Source organism: Phodopus roborovskii, unplaced genomic scaffold, assembly GCF_943737965.1.
Source record: "Phodopus roborovskii unplaced genomic scaffold, PHOROB, whole genome shotgun sequence".
NCBI classification, from domain to species: domain Eukaryota; kingdom Metazoa; phylum Chordata; class Mammalia; order Rodentia; family Cricetidae; genus Phodopus; species Phodopus roborovskii.
In genome coordinates, this window is record NW_026126651.1 from 2,804,928 (window position 1) to 2,818,435 (window position 13,508).

The following is a 13,508-nucleotide window of genomic DNA, read 5'->3' on the forward strand; positions in this document are numbered from 1 at the left end:
GGGTCCCTGGAACTCTCTGGCCAGCCAGTCTAGTCAAACGGATAACCTCTGGGTTCAGTAAGAGACCCTGTCTCAAAAATTTGAAGTGGGGGAGGGGGAGGGATAAGTAGAAGTAAGGATTTTTGGAAAAGCCATATGGAAACCTGTCCTTTTAGAAGCTTCCATATGTGTGTAAGCATGTATGCATATAAATGTATATTATTTCATTGGCATTATCCTACACAAGGGATAATGCGTCTCTCATAAAACATGTATCACCTAATAAAATGCCTAGTGTCAGATAATGGGAATACCTTACCCCTGACCTAAAGAGTCCCCTAAAACAACGGTTGCTCTCAATGTCCACCGGAACTCGATGGTAAGACCGTACGTGGTACTGTGGTCATAGGGCATGGAGTAAACAAGGGCACTGGCTGGGCAGCGAGATTTCGAGAGGAGAAAGTGATCAACTCTCTTACCTAACTGAACCCTGTGAGCTACAGAGGACTGTCGTGGAAAGATGTGCTCATGGGTGCATTGATGTTCCGGAGTAACCAAAAGGTTTCTGATTGGATTTAAAGCCTACTCTACAGGTGGATATGTACATCTGGTACTACAAATCTGGCCAATAACCCGCGGCTGGTGAGCTTATAGGTGTTCGGTTGGAACCTCCAGCCCCGCCCCGTCGCTCTCTCTCTCTTTCCAGACCCTGCCTGCTTAGAGAGTCCCTGAACAAAGGAAAGGGGACAAAAAGCCCAGTAGTGCATTCTTGGTCACTCCTGAAGCTCCTCCCCTGAAGTGGCCAGCCGCCCAAGTCCCCACCTAAGCCTTCAGCTTTTGACCATACTTGGAAACAAACCCAGTGTGTGGCAGACACACCACCACGCCTCACCTACAACCTATAAAATCTCCTTGCCTTTGTTTGGGGGTGCAACTCCTCCGGCCCCATCTCTGGGACTGGAAGACCCACCCGGGAGTTGCATTGTTCAAATAAATGTGTTGTTATACTTTTTCAATTTGGCTTGATCTGACTTACTGCGTTGGTGGAGAAACTTATTATGGGGGGGGGTGGGAGGGACAGAAAACCTATTAATAAGCTTTAGGAGTGAACTTACTACTATTATGCTGCTTAAATGGACTTCATATTAAACTTCACTCTAAATCTGTATGTCTGTCCCTTATATTAGTGCAGCTCTCAGACCTTGGCTAATGCAGACGTTTGCAACTGGTCTGTAGAAAGTTCATGTACAAATGTGACTTCCATATCACACCTCCTTTCTCCAAGGCTCAGGGAAATCACAGAAGAGAGGGCAGAAAGAATGTAAGAGAAGAGCAGAGGTCAGCGAGGACTTGAGGGAAGCAGTGTCTTCTGGACACGACATGATTGTTTCCCTCGGGAGCTCACAGCAGCTCTAGTGGCCTGGACAAGATGGAGCTAGCCTACCATGGCCGAGGGAGGAACTCATGAGCTCCCATGCCTAGCGAAGAGCTCCCATGCCTAGCGAAGGAGCTATGGATAGTTAATGGCTTCTGAGGGAGAGTGAACGTGTAGGTTAGTTTATGTGACCTTGACATAAGCTAGAGTCATTTGGGAAGAGGGACTCTCAATTGTGACGACATTATGAAAATATAGGCCTGTAGGCAAACCTGCAGAACGTGTGCTTCATTAATGTTGATGTGGGAGGGCCTAGCCCATGGTGGGAGAAGCCACACCTGGGCTGATGATCCCTGGGTACGTACAAAAGAGAGCAGAGTTCCCCCACGGCCTCTGCATCAGGTCCTGCCTTGAGTTCCTGTCCTGACTTCCCTAGATGGTGGACTTACGAGCTGTCAGTAGAGACAAACCCTTGCTTTTGGCCATGGTGTTTTATCACAGCAACAGAAATCCTACTAAGACAGTCGGTTTTCTTTAAGGGTGTGGCTTCTGGTAGGTCAACCATGCTTCAGTGAAATGCCCCACACCAGGAGCGTATGGTCAGCACAAACTGGACGCAGTGGATCAGAAAAAAAAAAATAAGAGAGAAATCACCAAGTTGGGAGAGGCTCGGGGATAGATTTGAGAAGAGTTAGGGGAAGAGTGGAGCGAACGTGATCAAAATATACTTATTGAAATTCTCAAAGAGTAAAAATGTGAATACTGAAAAATAAGGTGGAGACAGAGGAACACACACACACACACACACACACACACAGAGGACAAAGGAGGAGGAGGAAGCAATTGAATTATACGGCCTTCCTCCTTTTTAGCATCCCAGGATATGTGATGGGGAAGGTAGAAAAGGCAGAGAATTAAAGGTCCTGCTCAAGGAGGGGACCCAGGACGAATGCTTGAATATGAAAGTGACACATTCTCCAGGGCGCTTGCTGAGATTTCCCTGCAAACTCTGATCCTCTTCTAATGGCGTCTTGCTGAACTCCAGACCTTTCTCCCCCTGACTCCTCAAGCCAAGCTCCCCGAGCTGCTTTGAGCCATCCTCTGCCCCTCCCCTCTCCTCCCCTCCCTCACCTGAACCAGGCAGTGTACAGAGAAGGGCAGGAAAGCCTGGGCTTTGTTAAGGATGCTGAGCACAGTGAGGGTCACAAAAGCCTTCTCTGCATCCATGGCGTTGTCCTCTGCCACCAGGGTGTGGACAGCAAACACAACCAGTGCCACCTGTTGAAACACATGGGTGGCACTGAGCCTGCTGTCCTTTGTGGCAGGCAGAGCCTGCTGAGGTGTCCCTGGGGTCTGCAGAGACAGTTGCAAGGCTGCTGGCACAGGCTGTCCATCCCAAGCATGCCCTCTCCCAGCCCCCTTCAGCAGTGATGCCAGAATGACGTCACCAGAAATGTAGACACTTGGAAGGACACGAGAGACACAGAGAAGAGGAGTGTGGAGGTCTTCAGGGCGCCAAGCTCCAGGCCCCGGATGTGAAGCAGCCTCTCCAGGAAGGCTTGCTCCCAGCCGTGGGACTTGATGGTTCTCACAGTTCTGAGTACGGAGCTGGTGAGCCGTGCTCGGGAGTCCTTCTGCCTCATCTGCTCTTTCTGAGACAGGAGAGAAGACCCGCGAGAGAGGCCAGCCTGGAATTCTCTATCCCTGTGGCCCCAGCCGCTCTGCTGCAAACCCTGCAGGCTTTCTCCAAGCCACCCAGCAGCCCAGCGCCTCCGCCTGGGTCCTGAGCCACCCCACCCCCACCCTGGGCTTTCCTCAGTCCCCAGAGCTGTCTCAGCCTCCTGAGCCTGCTTTCACTGTGCTAACAAGAAGCCACCAGTCAGTGTGTGGTGCTACCAGTCGGGCTTCCTGGATGCATCGTTTGAACCTCATCTCTAATGCGGAGGGCGGAGGGTGCGCGTACTGAGTGCACAGTGAATGGGCAGCTGGAGTGGGTGGGGGCAGGAGGGGAGGGTGCGCGTACTGAGTGCACAGTGAATGGGCAGCTGGAGTGGGTGGGGGCAGGAGGGGAGGGTGCGCGTACTGAGTGCACAGTGAATGGGCAGCTGGAGTGGGTGGGGGGAGGAGGGGAGGGTGCGCGTACTGAGTGCACGGTGAATGGGCAGCTGGAGTGGGTGGGGGCAGGAGGGGGGGCTTCGGGAAGGGAACAGCGCGAAGGAGTCCAGGGAGACTGCAGGAAAAGGGAGACAGTGCGCTGGCTTCCTCCGGCAGAGGGGTGGCCGCAGCAGACTTGAAGGTCAGGCAGGAGTGTTTGGGGCTTCATGCCCCACGCAAGAGACCATCGCCCAGCTGTGTGAAGAGTGGCCAAGCTGATTAGCAAGGGTGGGGCGTGGACCGCGTGCTGGGGCGGGGCTGCCTGCAGAGGTCGCGGAGGCTGGCGAGGAAGCAGAGTGGAGCGAGGCCAGGCGCTGGTGGAGGGTGGATGCGACAGCCAAGAGGGGCCAGGGCGAGCTCAGTCTCCCCCACTTTCCTGCAGTTCACCGCCTTTACTCTCCTTCCGTCAGCACAGGCTGACCTCAAACTGCCTTCCTGCCTCAGCCTCCCCAGCCCGGGACAACAGGCCTGTCAGACCACAGCAAGCTATTGAGCACATGCTACTTCTTTATTTATTTATGTTCCCCACTTTATAGTCTTTGGCTGGCCTGGAACTTGCTGTGTAGACCAGGTTGGTCCCAAGCTCAAAAAATCCCCCACACCTGCCCCTGCCCTCCCCCTCCCCATGCCGGGATTAAAAGTGTCCATCACCATACTCAGTTCAACAACTTTTGTTTTCATATCTGTCTATTTAACATATGTTTGGGGGTGTGCATGGCACAGTGACCATGGAGGCAGAGGTCAGGGGACACCTTGCAAGGCGTGGGTCCCTCCTTTGACCTTGGGTCTTGCATTGCACTCAGGTGGTTAGCCTTTGTCGCTGGGCCATCCTAAGTACCACCTACCGCTAGCGGCAAATGCTGAGTCTGTCTCCATCCTCAGTGTTTGGAGACTTCTAGTCTTATGGCTGTGAGCTCTACACTAGGAGAGGTGCTATAGAAATAAAAACTTCAGGCAAAGGAAGCCTGGCTTGCAAGGCTGGGTGAGCGGAAGCAGAGTGGACGAGGGACAGAGGGAGGAGGCCAGGTCAGGGGACAGTGGGCCACGGTGGCTCTTAGGCTTTGACACTGAGCAACATTGGTAAAGGAGGTGTGGTTTCTTTGACAGCCATACATCCCTTCTGGGTGGTGAGTGGGGATGAGGGACAGAAGCAGGAGTCAGCCAGGGACAACTTGGGGCCACTGTGGGAAAGGCCACATTCTAGAAGGAGCAGAGGCTTGCCCAGGGACCAGAGGTCTGATCACAGGAGGGGTAAGGCTTCTTACTTAGAGCTTCTTCTTGCCTCTTTCTATCTCTGTCATCGACCAGAATCCCCATGACGGTTCCCCTGCCCAGGATGTCCTCACTCCCAAATGCCAAACCTGATGGTAGCTCCTTCTCTTGGTAATGAAGAAATTCAGAGGGAGGAGGCTCAGGAAGACGGCAATGGCTGTGAAGGCAGAGGGTCCAAGGAGCTAGGGGCAGAAGGGCAACATGTCATGAGACTCCCAGGGGTTTGGTCACACCACATCCTAGGGCTGGGAAACAGGGGTCTGTCCCTGCGACCGGCTTTTTATATAGGTTATGGGGTCCCAACTTCAATCCTCATCTTCACATTCTTCACACGGTAAGCTCTTTGTTGGTTCCCTTCCTAATCTTTCAATATGTGTATTTATTATTAGTATTAGGTGACATGGCCTCGGCACACGTGGAGGGCAGGAGATGACGCTGTAGCCAGCTTCCTCCTCCCACATTTCTGAGGGTCCCCGGGATCGGCTCCAGGATCGGCTCCGGTCCTCAGGCTTGTGTCATCAGTTAGCACCCGAATTCACCCCCTGAGCCATTTTGCCAGCTCCTTCTTCTTTGATCCAGGCCAGTCTCAGATTCCCTAAGCGCTGAGGCTGACCTAAACATCCTGATCCTCGCCTCCACAATGAAGGTGTTACCTGAGTCTGCCACCACACCTGCCTTTCAGGGCTCATTGTTAATCTAGCCTCCATCTCATCTCTCAGTAGGGAGTCACCAGATCAGCAGATAAACACACAAATCTGAGGTTTCTGAGATATATGTATATATACCCACCTAGCATAAGAATGCCAATGCAATGTTAGAGGCAGTTACACTGAGCGATTATTCAGTTTATTCGAAATTTACATGTAACTGGACACCTGTTTTGCCAACTCCCTCCCAAGTTTTGGAACTTTTGGGGCCCTTTGGTCTGGTTACCTGGGAGATGTGGTGGTGGGGATAGAATAAATGATTTAAAAAAAAAGTTTTATTGTGCTTTTTGAGATTTGAGATTACACCCCAACTCCAGTCTGTTTCTGCACTCAGCACAAAGGAACATTATCTAATCTCCAGACTAAAGCGACCTGCTTGCTTTATTCATTCGACAATTCCACCACCTAGTGGCTCCGTGGAGAACTGCCCTGAGATCAGCTGACAGCCGGGGTGGAGGGGGCACTCATTTGGAAAGCCAGGTCAACCCCGCCCGACCCCTCTCATCTCAAACGCTTTCATTTAACCACAGTGTCCACAATGCCCACCATCTTAGAAAGTCTAGGATGGCGTATCGGTCCTCTGGGGCCAGGGCAGAGGCAGATGCAAGGTGTTATCTGTGGGCTCTGTGGCTTCAGACTGCTATCAACCTTAGCTTGCTCAACACCCTGAGTTCTTCACCGCTCCTTCCTCTTTCCCTCGACCTCCTACAATAACAGCCAGCTTTTCCCTACTGCATGCAGGCACTGTCTGAATGCCTGTGTGTGCTTGTTGAACACCTACTGTGTGTGAACCTTGGCATAGTCAAATGTCAGTGTTCATAAATAAGAATGTATCCAGGCACGACAGCTCACGTCAGCTACTCCTGAGGCTGAGGCTGCAGACTCCCAGACCCCAGCCTTTTTATACAGCAAGGGCAAAGGTAGCTTTTAGTGAGACTTTTCTCAAAATTAAAAAAAAATTAAGGACTGGAGAAGTAGCTCATTGGAAAATCGCTTATGTGGCATACTCAAGGTACCACAGAGATAAATAAGGAGAGACCCAATGGTCCTCTATGGTCTCACAATGCCTCCCCCTCACACCAGATGACAGCTAACAACAGTGCAGCAGGAGAGTGAATGCTGGAAGCTGTTCAAAGCTCGCTGCACACAAAGCCTGAGCATCCCTAATACAAAACCCCAAACAAAATGCTCCAAAGTCCAAAAGGCTTGGAGCACCAACACAACGCCACAGTGGGAACTCCCTACCCCATCAGTAGGGCTGCTAAAGACATTGTTCAAAATGACCTTTGGGCTATGTCAATAAGGCACCCACAAAACACAGACAATTTCCTTGTTAAACTTGAGTTAAAGCCTCTCGATCTCAAGTGCATCTCTAACATTCCTGAATCCAAAACCTGAACCACCCCTGGACCCAAGTACTCAACTGCTGCTGGCTTGTCTGTCTCTCTCATGTAGGACCAGGAGCCTCCTTCTAATTAGCATCTGTTCTTAGAGCTGAGGAACTCAGAGAGGGTGAGTTACTAGTGTGAAGGTTTAACAGCAAGTAAATGGTAAGAGAAGTTTGAACCCAGGCAGTTCCCTCACAGAGTCAGAGCCTATCATCATCATCAGCAGCAGCAGCAGCAGCAGCATCTCCTCACGCTTAGGTGGCACCAATTACTCCAAAACACAATGGATTCACCTACCTAGTGCCTCGAGAACACACAGAGCCATGGTAATGGCAAGGATTACATCAGGATTACATCAGGATGGGTGTGGAGCACTCAGAAGGTGCTCAAGGCCAGCCTCAGCTACGTAGGAGTTTGAGGCTAGCCAGGGTTACACAAGGTCTTGCTTCAAAAACCCCAAACCGAAACAAACTAAAATTCCAAAGTGGGGGATGAATTCATCAACATAATCGTGGAATTTCCTGAAAGAGGGAACTGAGTCCCAGGAGGGTGAGCCTCTGCTTTAAGTCAAGCCAAGGCCACTCTGTCCAAGAGTCTTCCCCTGACATCAGCTCGCACAGTGCAGACAGGGATAGAGAAAGAGGAGAAAAGGAAGAGGAAGAGCCAGAAGGAAGAGGGCGTACCTGCCACAGGTAGACAAAGCAGATGATGATCCAGATGAAGGGCAGCCACAGCGCATTGAGGTAGAGAATGCTCTCCGTCAGCCGCTGTACATCCACCGACACCAGGTTCATCACGTCTGCTGCTGCACTGGACTTTCTGGAACCGCTGGACAGAACCAGGACCTGGCCAGGAGAGGAGGGCATGAGCAGGGGAGGATGGGAGTGGGCAATGAGTGCAGGCCCAGCCTCAGTTTACCCTCTCTGCAGTGGACCTGTAAACTCCTAAGCCAACCTCCCAGGATGTGGGCCTGAGGATCTGGGTGGGGAAGCCCATTAAAGAAAATAAAAAGGCTAGACCTGTGGTGATCTGGGCTCATTTGCCCTGTGCCCGTGCTGAGAAGCAGCCTCCTTTCCTTTCCCCAGATGCCAGGGCCAGATGCAGGCTCCATGGTGCTCATCTCTCACCCAGACTCTAAAGTTGCTTTGGTGAATGCGACTAGGCCTGCACCTCAAGGGTTTTTAAAAGGTGAAAAGTGATCCTCAATCAACGTGGTCCCTATTTTACAGCTAAGGAAACTGAGGCCTAGAGAAGCAGAGCAAACTTGCCCAGAATTCGAGCGCCCTGAGCCATGGCAAAGGCAGGACCGGGTGTCGGATTCTCCCAGAGCCACTCTGGCTCCAACATCTTTCTCTTTGCGAACCTGGCTCTGCCTGCCAGTGATCCACTCCGCAGGTGGCAAGTGTTTACAGAGGGCCCGCTGGAGCCCCCCCCTTCCCACAGAAGCCCCCACCCTGACCCCCGCCCCCCGCTGCCTCCTGAGAACTTCAGAGAAGAATGACTGGCTGGCAGGGCTGGAGCTGGCAAGCTCAGAAGCCTGGCGAGCTCAGAGGCGTTTGTAGTTCACTGCAATGGCAGTTATGTCAGGAAGGGCAGGTCGGATCTCAGCAAGGATCAAAGGCTGCCTTGCTGTGGTACATGCTGTGTTTCCTCCTGGGCTCAAGGGAGGTCAGACGTGGAGACTCACAGGGGCTGGAAGCATCCTGGTAGGGATGCAGATTGTCATGTGTCCCTCCCTTGGGCTCACAGGCTACTGAAACTGCCACTTCCCCAGGAGCCTCATGCTTGCTGGGAGAATGGAAAGGCTGGAGCCTGGTTGGGGCCTGAGGGGATCTTGTCCTTGGGCAGCATTTCACACGGTCCTGACAACTTGCCAGAGCACTTTGCGGAGAAGACAAGGGTGGGCTCCACTCAGCCAGAGCTGCTTAGCTGTGCATACCTCTCACCCTCTACTTAAATCTAACCCTCACGGTCAGGATCCCAAAGATGGACTAGGGAAGTTGGCCATCCAGCGCCATCTTTGCTCCCCCTTCCCCCCAATGTGGCCACCTCCTTTCTCTGCCTCTTTCTGTCACTTGCCCATTTAACTGATCTATCCGGAATGGTGGCCCACCCAGCTTGTTTAGGGTTGTTAGTAACAATTTGTCCTCCCAGGTGGGAGGTGCCTCAAGCCCGGGAGCCACTCCTACATCCCCAGGGGAGGGGATAAGAGATGGAAGATGTGGTTGGGGAAACCTCAGGACCAGATCACACAGAGCATTAACGGAGCAGGTAAGAGGGTAGGGAACGGGCTGTGAGGGTCTGAGCGCGCAGTATGCCTCCGGCTCACCTTTCTGTAAACCAGGCCAATGATGGCTGTTCGAAGCCTCATCTGCAGAACCTTGACCCTGTACATGTGCTGCTGTTCAAACAAGGTCTGTAGGCAGGCTGACAGGAACATCAGCACAGCCAGGAGCCAGCCCGTCCAGGCTGGGGCATCTTGGTCACCCATGAACTCCAGGAACAGGCTGGGGTGTGGGAAAAGGGACAGGCGGTGAGTGAGGTCAGGCTGCACCACCTGGACGCAGAGTCAGTCAGCCATGAGCCGCTGGACACATGGCCACAACTGTTTTCACCCTGAATTTCTTTCCCAACGTGGCTTTTTGAAAATTCTGTTTTGAAATGGGTAGGGATGGGAGTCATGTAGCCCGGGCTGGCTACAAACTCACTATGTACGCCATGACCTTGAGCTTACGATCCTGCTGTCTCTGCCTCCTAAGTGCTAGGATACAGGCATGTACCCTTGCTCCTGCCTTATGTGGTGTGAGGGCCAGGCAAACACTTTACCGACCGGGCTACAAATCCATGCTGAGGCCCCGTTAGTTTTGCTTTTTGTTGGGGATGGGATCCTGCCCACTCAAGCTCTTTATGCTGTGATCACAAGTCTGTACCGCCAGGCCTGGCTTTACTTTCTGTTTGGAGACAAGGTTTCAGTAAGTGCCCTAGGCTGGCCCTAGTGCCTATGGTGTAGCCCAGGCTGGCCTAGAATTTGCCATCTTCCTTCTCTAGCCTCCTGGGTAAATAGCAGCCCTTCACAGCCAGGCCTGGCTCAACACACCACTTCTTGAATCTGGACCAGGTACCAGCTTTGGCTATTCAAACATGGAGAGGTAGTGTTGTGCCAAGACCAGGCTTTGCCTTGGGTGTGTGTGGCTTTTGTCCTGCCTCCCAGGGCCAACAGCCCTTAAGCAGGCCTGTGCTGGTCTCTTAGAGGATGGAAATGGCATGAAGCAGAGACACGTAGCTTAGGTGAGACCACCTTAGACAAGCGTGTCTGTAGCCTACTCAGCCACTAGCCACACACACATGAGCCCACTTAGTGGGAGCCAGTCCAGACTGCCCATCCACACACCCTGGCAGGCTAGGTAAGTGCCTGTGACTTTAAGCCTAACATTTTGGGGACGATCATTTAGTAGCAAACGCTAACCGATACAGTCAGGCGACATGCTCAGTCCTTTGTCCTCCTGGGGGGGGGGGTCAGTCATTTTCTCCTCCCTGTCTTCTCTACTCCTGGAGCCTTACTGTTCATGTTCTGGGGTCCTGAGTCCCAGGTGTACACATAAAAACAGGAAGAGCCCAATTCTTCATCCCAGAAGGATGTCCTTACCTGAAGAGCTTGGGGACAGAGAACCTGAAGGCATCACTGATGACCAGGCTGAGGGTCCCCAGTAGGAAGGTGGACCGGAACACGCGCCAGATAGCCCTGAGCAGCGGGCCCCGCTGGCTCCTCTCTGGCTGCAGGAAGGGCTCTGTCTCAGGGGCTCCCACACCACTACGTTTGCTTTTAAACACCTTGGAGTGCCTGGTAGAAAGGAGACGTGGGTGTGGGGCCCATATTATGCTCAGTAGCTGCAGCAGGCTGACAAACTCTGGTTGTTTTATTCTTGTTATTGTTGTTTGAAACAAGGTGATTCTGTAACCCTGGCTGCCTTGAACTCAAGAGCGCTGCTGGGGGCCTGGATATGACGTAGGGTCCCCGGACCAGGAAAGCAAGGAGGGTCTCTGGGTCTTGGACGGGTACTGCTTGGGGCCTTTCCACCATGATGCCCACTTTCAGGGTATTGAAGGGAACCCCCATTCAGAATCTCTGTTTAGATCACACGTAGCACCCTGGGAAGAGGTGCCCCTTGAGTCCAGACAGTGATTGGCTGGTGCTTGTTGCTGGGGGAGCTGAAACAGGATTGGTGGTAATAGCAGGCCAGCTGAGTGCTTTCCCGAGCTCAGGCTCATCACCCACTCACCCCAGCCTCACACTACACTTCCTTCTCCATTCCCTCTCCAGCTGGGAAACAAGTGCTTCTGAGGAGTTCTCTCTTCCAAGTGACCAGAGGTCTTTTGGTCCCAGCAGTTTCCTGTAGCCGCTCCACAAGAGCCTGTGAAAGAGGGGTCGGCTGAGTAAGCTCCTCCTGCCCTGCCGGGGGACCCATGCACCACATTGCCCCCTGCTGGTAGCTGTGTGACCCCCAAGGAAACCATTTCTGCTGGGTCCTGAAGACAGTGAACTCAGCCCTCTCCACCCCCCAACCCCGGTGACCAAGGTGGCCTCCACAGGGGAACTCATCTCCTGGCCCTTTTTAGCGACAGGGGAAGTAATTTCAGATCTTTGATCTTTCCAACAACACGGAAGGCACGCTCTTGTTCAGAGCTGGGTTATGCCTCTGGGTCTTGCCATGTGCGCCCCCCCCCCCCCCCCCCGTGAGACAGCAAATGAAGGCAAGCATCAGGCTGCTCTGCAAATGATTAATTGCCTGGGGGGGGGGTGTCCCTGGGGACAAGCGATTTGACATAGAATCTGTGTGACACCAGTATGCCACAAAACAGAAAGCATGGCTGGAGAATGATGTGTTTGGGTTTGAGGCCCCTAGTGGAGTTACTGGAAAACCCTGTGCATCCAGAGTGCTGGTCCTCAATGGCCACCAGAGGCCAGGCCCTGGGCAAGCGCTTTACCTACTGTAGTTCATTTAGATCAACCTGTTCTGCTTCTCCTAAGGGCTGGCTACGGGGAGAGCAGGGTGAGCCCTGATGCGGCTGTGGCCTTGGTGCCTGGGAGACCACCACTAGATGCTTTCTCGCTACCCTGGTGGGTAGAGACTTGGCCTTTTTACACTCACGCCTGGTGCTCAGCGTGTAGTAGGTGCTTATTAAACACTGGTGGAATGATGGAAGCTGAGGTGATTTTATTGAGCACCTACTATGTGCAAGCTCAGTATACTCTGCTTGATGGAGGTAGAGTTGTCTCCATCTTACAGAGGGTAAGACCGAGGCTCTGGCGTTTCCAACATGGTTTACTAAGAGGCAAATCCAGAGTTCAAGGTCACCTCTGGGAGGGATACACTGGAGAGAAGCTCAGGGTAGAAAGGCCTGGGTAAGCCTGGGAGGAAACTCTGGGGCATGAGTCACATGATCAAGGCACTACTCCAGCCCCGCCTCTCACTCACCCAGAAGCCCACCAGAACATGGTCTTGGAGGGAAACGAGGCCTCAGTCTCTGGACACGGATTCTAGAAAAGACAAAAGGCCGGGAGGAACCATTGATGGTGTCCACCTGTCATCCCAACACTCAGGAAGCTGCAGCGGGAGGAAACGGAGCTCAGGTCCATCGCGGGTTCCATAACAAGGCCCTATCTCAAAAAAACAGAAAGGAAAGAAAAAAGAAAAAGAAGGCCAGGCTGGCCTTGGTCTCACAGCCCATGGTGAGCAGGTGGCCAATGCTAGGGAGACAGGGTGAACTGTGCCAAAAGTGTGGTGAAGGTTGCTGTCTCTTTACTAGAGAGAGGTATGGGTAAGCACGGAACTTCCTGGCAGTCAAGGCAAAAAGGGGCTGGAGGGGCAGGCAGAGCTCTATGAGTTCAAGGTCACCTTGGTCTACATAACCAGTTCCAGGCCAGCCAAGGCCACATAGTGAGAGCAAGGGGGCTGGAGGGTTGACAGAGTCAAGCGCCACCCGAGCAAGACGTGTCAGAAGAGCAGAGGCTCCTTACTGAGGCCAGCAAGTTCTCCAATAGCCCGCCTGCTGTGGTAACTCACGCCTAGCATCCCAGCTCTCTGGGAGTGGGGAGGATTGATGCGGCTTCAAGACTAGCCTGGGCTACCTAGTGAATCCAGGCCACCCTGGGCTTCAGTGTGAGAGCCTACCTTAAAAAACAAAACCAAACACCCCCCCCCAACAAAACCAGAACCAAACAAACAAAGAAAACCTCAAAGGAGACTCTGGGGCCCAGTGAAAGAGTGCGTGTGTGACGGTCGGCGTGTGACGGTCGGCGTGTGCACTGGGGGGGGGGGAGGGGGTGTGGAGGGCTGCGGCTTTCATTCCCATGGCTGCTTCCTGCCCCGCTTTAGCTTTAGCGTGAGGGGTTCCCTCCACACCATTCCACCACCCCAAACTGAGCGGCTGCCATCCCCATGATGGACTGGAAACCTCTACAACTGTGAGCCAAGACACGCTCCTCCTCCAGCAGCTCCTGCGAGATATTTGTGGCAGTGAGGAGACAGTAAGCAACCCTGGGACTTGGCAGTCTTCCTGCCTTCCCAGTGCTGAGGTCACAGATGCCACCACGATGGGCCATGCAGCCCGCAGTTTGCTAAATGTCTGAAT

The 13,508-nt window shown here is 53.0% G+C and overlaps 1 protein-coding gene across 1 annotated transcript in view; it reads right to left on the minus strand.

The window, feature by feature from the left end:
* The window catches only part of Abcc6 (ATP binding cassette subfamily C member 6), a 50,125-nt gene that overhangs the window by 25,119 nt on the left and 11,498 nt on the right, over positions 1-13,508 (minus strand). Inside the window, exons 7-14 of the mRNA XM_051174236.1 lie at positions 12,353-12,414; positions 11,156-11,287; positions 10,522-10,716; positions 9,205-9,382; positions 7,559-7,720; positions 4,870-4,962; positions 2,803-3,006; positions 2,486-2,632 (exon numbers count right to left, since the gene is read on the minus strand). Of these exons, the coding sequence (XP_051030193.1) occupies positions 2,486-2,632; positions 2,803-3,006; positions 4,870-4,962; positions 7,559-7,720; positions 9,205-9,382; positions 10,522-10,716; positions 11,156-11,287; positions 12,353-12,414 (1,173 nt within the window). The remainder of the gene's footprint in view (positions 1-2,485; positions 2,633-2,802; positions 3,007-4,869; positions 4,963-7,558; positions 7,721-9,204; positions 9,383-10,521; positions 10,717-11,155; positions 11,288-12,352; positions 12,415-13,508) is intronic.